This window comes from Phaseolus vulgaris, chromosome 9, assembly GCF_000499845.2.
Source record: "Phaseolus vulgaris cultivar G19833 chromosome 9, P. vulgaris v2.0, whole genome shotgun sequence".
Lineage (NCBI taxonomy): Eukaryota > Viridiplantae > Streptophyta > Magnoliopsida > Fabales > Fabaceae > Phaseolus > Phaseolus vulgaris.
In genome coordinates, this window is record NC_023751.2 from 13,956,296 (window position 1) to 13,962,561 (window position 6,266).

Here is a 6,266-nt window from a genome sequence, read left to right on the forward strand (position 1 = left end):
TTTAACTTGTGGTAGGTTGAAAAATAATGAGAGAGGGTTGATAGAATAAAAGGTGGGAGAGAATAAGAAGAAAATAAAAAAAGATGCGAAAAAGGTTTGTAAGTGTGTGAGGCGGGGGATGAAAAGGAAGAGTAGTAATGTAATAGTAGAGAGTGATTGCAGTTGCATTTCATTACCACCCCTAAATTTTTTGTAGGGTCTGTATTTGGCTAAGGCTCTCCACGTGCCGCTATTCCATTGGGTTTTCTTCAGATCTTCGTGGGGCCCCTAGATAGACTCCACTGGTTTCACATAGTCACGCTTCTTCACTTCCACACACCATTCCCAAACAAAACAAACACAAAAACAGATCAGAGAAAGACGTAAAGGGAGCCACCACTCATGGCTTCCAAGCTCTGCGACTCATGCAAGTCCGCCACCGCAACCTTGTATTGCCGCCCCGACGCCGCCTTTCTATGCGGAGCATGCGACTCCAAGGTCCACGCCGCCAACAAGCTCGCCTCGCGCCACCCACGCGTAGCGCTCTGCGAGGTCTGCGAGCAGGCGCCCGCGCACGTCACCTGCAAGGCCGACGCCGCCGTGCTCTGCCTCGCTTGCGACCGCGACATCCACTCTGCCAATCCCCTCGCCAGCCGCCACGAGCGCGTCCCTGTCGTGCCCTTCTATGAGTCCGTACACTCCGTTAAGGCCTCCTCGCCGATCAACTTTCTGGACGACCACCGCTTCTTCTCCGACGCCGACGCTGATGTCAGCACCGAGGAGGCCGAGGCCGCGTCCTGGTTGTTACCTAATCCAAAAACAGATCTAAATTCCTCTCAGTACTTGTTCTCCGAATCCGAACCCGTTCCTTACATAGATCTGGACTATGCCGTCGCGGATCCGAAAGCGGATCCAAAAAACTCCGCTACCGCCGACGGCGTGGTTCCGGTGCAGAGCAGCTACGAGCCGTTCGCCTATGGTTACAAATACAATTCCACCACTCTCTCGCAGTCGCAGTCTCAGATGAGCCAAAGTGTAAGTCTAATCACTATCTCGCTGTGAAGTTTACTTGTTTCGAAATCGATTTTTGGAATATGATAACGTTGATTAATTAATTTGTTTGTTTGTTTGTTCTTGTTGAAATTTCCAGGTATCGTCGTCGTCGATGGAGGTTGGAGTTGTGCCGGACGGAAACACGATGTCGGAGATATCGAACTGCAGCTACAGCAAGGTGGCGGCGGTGACAGTGACGGCGCAGTTTTCAGCGGCGGACAGGGAGGCAAGAGTGTTGAGGTACCGGGAGAAAAGGAAGAACCGAAAGTTCGAGAAGACAATTCGTTACGCTTCGAGAAAAGCGTATGCAGAAACGAGACCAAGGATCAAAGGCAGGTTCGCAAAACGCTCTGACGCGGACCCTCTGGCTGGATACGGCGTCGTTCCGTCGTGCTGATTTCGCTTTATAATATATATATTATGTATGATGCTGCTGCTTCTTACTTTTTGTCTTCTTATGTTTGCTTTGCTGTATATATACTACGATCTTTTTTGTTTGAATTAAGCAATGTAAAGTTGCAAACAGTTTCTGTGGATCGATTTTGTAGTTTGTTGGTTGTTTTTGGATGAATTTTGGCATCTTTTGCTTATGTAAGAGAAAGTAAAAAAAGAGGTTCAGGAAACGATGATGGCAATTTCACTTCCTTTTCGGCTGTGGCTGTTGTGCAGAGTTCGCAGATCAAATTCTGGAAAACTATTGGTATTCAACATCTGATTAAGAGCTTTCTTTAATCACAAATTATATTTAATCGATCTTTTTAGTTTATTTTATTCCTTCTCCTCATAGAGAAAGAACAACTGGCACCAATCTAGTTTAAGAAAATAGCTTTACTCCATAAATAGCACCAACTACTTTTGGTAAGAATCAATAACTATACTAATGACTTTTGGATTTCAATATTTTATGATATCGTCGTGATAAGATTTTTTTGAGTAATATTTTATCAAAATATCAGTTTATACTATTTTAATACGCGAGTGGTATCTTTTTATTTTTTTAGGCTGAATAAAAGGAAAACACTTGGAAGCCTCTACGTGTTTCATTTCATGTGGGTAATGTTTAATTTTAATTCGTGTTATGCTGTCATCATGTAAAGAATTCTTTTAGCCATTTTTACATGATGAATACTAAAGTAAGATTTCAAGCACATGTTCCTATATATCGGGATTCTTGTTAATCTGGTCCCTAGTATTCAAAATCACTTTAATTATTATCCAAGATAGGCAGCTTTAATTATGATCAATCTCATCTTTTAACTATACTGTCTTGATTTTAACTTCGAATGCAGTTAAATTGTAAATAGAATTTTTAAATAAAAAAATTCTTGTAATTGATGTCTTAAAATTTATAAATGTAGTATATATTATATAAAATAGTATTTATTAAACATAATTTATATAATTGATATTCAATTGTTTGGAAACTTTATATTTTGGATAATTAGAATAAATTTCATTATAAGGATTTTTAATTGATAAAAAATAATAATTGTACAAGTTATTATAGAAAATTTTGATATAATTTTTAAAATAATAATTTATGCATTAAATAGATTTGTTTTATTTTCTAAAGATTATTGGGAAAAAAATTGTCCAACCAACTTGTTTTTTAAAGAATATTAATATACTAATTTGAATTGGAACAATCTCAGATGCTACTAGAATCACTTTTTACAATAGCACTACAATTATTTTTTAATTTGAATCTACCTATGTCAACATTGATGCTTCTTCTTTCTGTCCATTAAAAATAAATAGTCACCAAACGCTTTTTTTTTTCTTTAGTGAATCATTCACTAAAGTTCAACAAAAAAAAAACAATAAATTCTTACTTTTCATTAAACCTGACTTTGGAATATATACCAATGCATACACTGATATGCTCTTCAAAAGTGTTTTTGAAAGTTAATAGTATTTCTTATGGCCCTTTTTAAAGGAATCTTTAAGAAAATTTATGTCTTATTGTTTTAACATGTTTTAATGTTTCCTTAATCATAAATTAAATAATTTTTTTACCTCTATTCTCTTTAAAAAAATATTATTGACCATTCACCTTACTGAGTTCCACACTTAATTATATGAATATCCTCTAATATATATATTATTTCTTCTGGTCAATATTTGGTTGGGTGATTTAGTTTAGGAAAATCATTATACACTATAAAATAGGTTAGCAACACATTTTTTAAGTAATCTTCTTAAAAAAAAAAATTAAATAAAAATTTTCATGTATTACTATAAAACTTGGCATCTCAGTTATCTCACTTATGCTGACACCTTAAGTAACAACAATCATATCGTATAAAAAAAAATATTAAAAAAAAAATCATCCTTAAAAATTTAAGTGTGCATTAACTTTTTGATAGTTGTTTTAACGTATATCTATCCCTTCATAAAAAATATTATATTCCGATACATAAAATTACTTTAAAGCTGAGCTTATAATAGTTTACATAAATGTTGTCCTTCTCTAATTTATCGACATATTTTTAAAATAAAATTGTGATAAAACCATTAAATAGAAAAATATATAATATGTCAAATGAATTAGAGGAGGAGAGAAAGCACAAGTGGAGTTAAAGCACCATATTGTTGTAATTTTTTTAAAAAGTTACTAAGATGAATAAATTTAAAAGAAATTACTAAAATAAGCCATTCGTAGTTAGAAATATAATTTTATAACAAAAAAGACGCGAAAAATTATTGTTGTAATGCATAATATTTATTTGTAAAATTTGTTTTGAATTATCGTAAAAATATATGTTTTTAAATACACAACTTTAATTTTAAATTTTGTGCGTGTGAAAAAGTAATGAGTAGTCATATGATTTATTTATTTTTCCCAATAAAAGTGGTATCATCACAAGTATCTTTATATACATTTTTAAATGAAATTCAACTTTATAAACTTTTTTAAGTGATAATTTTCATATTGTAATATTTGTGTTCCTGATGAATGTACACACCTTTTTGTGAAGTAAAAAACACTTTCCTTAATTTTCTTAAATTTTTGTTTACATCATTAAGAAGCTGCAAAATTATTTTAAAAAACTATATATTTATAACAAATTAAAATTATTGTATGTTTAAACAACTGAATTAAGTGAACTCCTTCTTGCTAAAATACCTCCATTAATAACACTATGAAGAATAGGTTAAGTGGGAGATGAAATAAGTTGTTGGTGTAACTGAATGCATTTAATTCCATTAAATATACATTGTTTATTTACCTTGGTACACAATTTTAAATGTGTTAATTAGGTTAACATTGTAATGTACTTTAATAAATAAAATATAGATTATAACTGCAACTATGTAATGTAATTACTATGGTAGTCAATATTCAAAACAATTAATATCAAATAACTATCTTTAACTATTTTTTTTTATTTTTTTTTATAAAAAACTTTCATGTTAGGCATCACAGGCATCATTATGCTACTTGACATCTCAGTTACGTTGACACCTCAAGTAACAACAATCATTTGTCATCACATGAAAAAAGTATTATTAAAAAATACAAAAATATGGGGGGACTAGACCAAGATAAAATCACATTCCAGCCAAACATTACTAAGACCCAACTTTTGAGCTTCCTTCGAAACATATATAACTTCATAAAATTCAGCAACTAAAGCAGTTTGAACGTCAAGAAGCTCCAATAAACTCTCCCATACTCTCATAGAAAATACTTCCACAAACGGTATCTGGATAACTCCTAGCAGCCCCATCCGTGTTAATTTTAACCTAGCCTGATGAAGGAAACTCTCATTTAACAGGAAGAGGACGTAAAACTTTACTAATATGAGTGTTAATACAAAAAAACTTGAGCACATTGAAATCGAACATATAATTCTTTATTGAAGTTTTAGACAAATTACCCATTAGACAAGTTAAATCTTTAATAACCAAAATAGTCTTAGAAAGCTCAATTTTATCTTGAAAATGAGCATAATTTCTCATTCGCCATATCATCCAAATAAAAAAAAGTTATCACAGCTAGCTTAACTAATTTATTAATAAATAAATTATATGTAATTTACATACTAACATGATATCTGGAGTATTTCATGGATGTATAGATGATTGAGTTTAAAATAAAAAGAAGACATCTTATAAACATTGATAACATACTTTATTAATTTTTATAATAGACAACATATTAGAGTAAGTTCTTTAATTTTATTTTTTTTACTATTCTTGCATTTACTATACTCAATTAGAATTTTTTTTTTATATATGTTTTAGTATAACTGTTATTGATACGGCGAAACTTAAATAGTAGTATATTTTAAGAATATGTTAGAAAAAAATAGAAAAACAAATTATTCATATATAATAATAATTACTAATGATAATTAAGATTAAGTGACTTTAATCAATAATTGATATACAAATATTTTTTACATGCTCGAGTGGTAGTTATAAATGTCAACGCATTAAAATTTAAACAAAATTTTAATCGATTTTAATAATTATTTTAGCTAATTACACGCAAAGTTACCTTTGATTTATTTTATGTTCTCTCTTACCTTTGCTTGAATGTGCAAGTAATAAAATATACAAGTTTGAGGTTTTTTTTCTTTCATTTGAGATATTTATTGAATGTTAATGCAAAACTAAAAAAAAATACTTAGAAAGTATGGTTTACGCAAGTTCAAATGATAGTTTAAAGAAAAAATGAAAATGGTTTGTAATACTTGGATTGTATCTAGTATTAATAGAAAAGTCAAAGATACAAACAATGATAATGTTAGTAATTTATGCTTGCTTCCTAGGTCATTCAATTGACTTAAATCTTATAATGTTTTTCCACTATGCAGAAATTATTTAAAAAATCATAACTTAATATAATATTCACTACCTTGGATAATACATCACTTGATAAGCAAGAATGAATATATGATACGTTTTATAGTATTTATGCAAGTTGACATGCAAATTAATATTCCTATTACAGTGTATTAATTAAATAAATAAAACTCTATATAAAGATTTGAATTGTTTTTCATTTTTCCATTCACCCTTTATTTCTGTGTTAGCAATACTATTCACTCAACTCTATTCTTCACATTTTCCTTTTCCTTTATGTCTCTTTGAACTGGAAGATTGATATATATATATATATATATATATATATATATATATATATATTTCTTTATTTCTATTTATAGTTTGTGAATTTTATTTTTATTTGGTTAGTTTTCTTGTGTTTACTAATTATGAAGATGTGG

At 30.6% G+C, this 6,266-nt stretch overlaps 1 protein-coding gene across 1 annotated transcript; it reads left to right on the plus strand.

Annotated features, from left to right (window-relative positions):
* On the plus strand, positions 1–1,655 carry LOC137821944 (zinc finger protein CONSTANS-LIKE 4-like). Its single transcript, XM_068626761.1, has 2 exons — positions 1–1,014; positions 1,130–1,655. Exons 1-2 carry the CDS (start codon positions 382–384, stop codon positions 1,427–1,429), a joined length of 933 nt encoding a protein of 310 aa, XP_068482862.1. The 5' UTR covers positions 1–381; the 3' UTR covers positions 1,430–1,655.
* The last annotated feature ends 4,611 nt before the right edge of the window (positions 1,656–6,266 follow it).

What these genes read in the sequence shown, in the direction of transcription:
- LOC137821944 (XM_068626761.1), top strand. Translation starts at nt 382, where the DNA reads ATGGCTTCCAAGCTCTGCGACTCATGCAAGTCCGCCACCGCAACCTTG. An exon ending in AGTCTCAGATGAGCCAAAGT is followed by an intron (nt 1,015 to 1,129) that starts GTAAGTCTAATC and finishes TGAAATTTCCAG; the next exon opens with GTATCGTCGTCGTCGATGGA.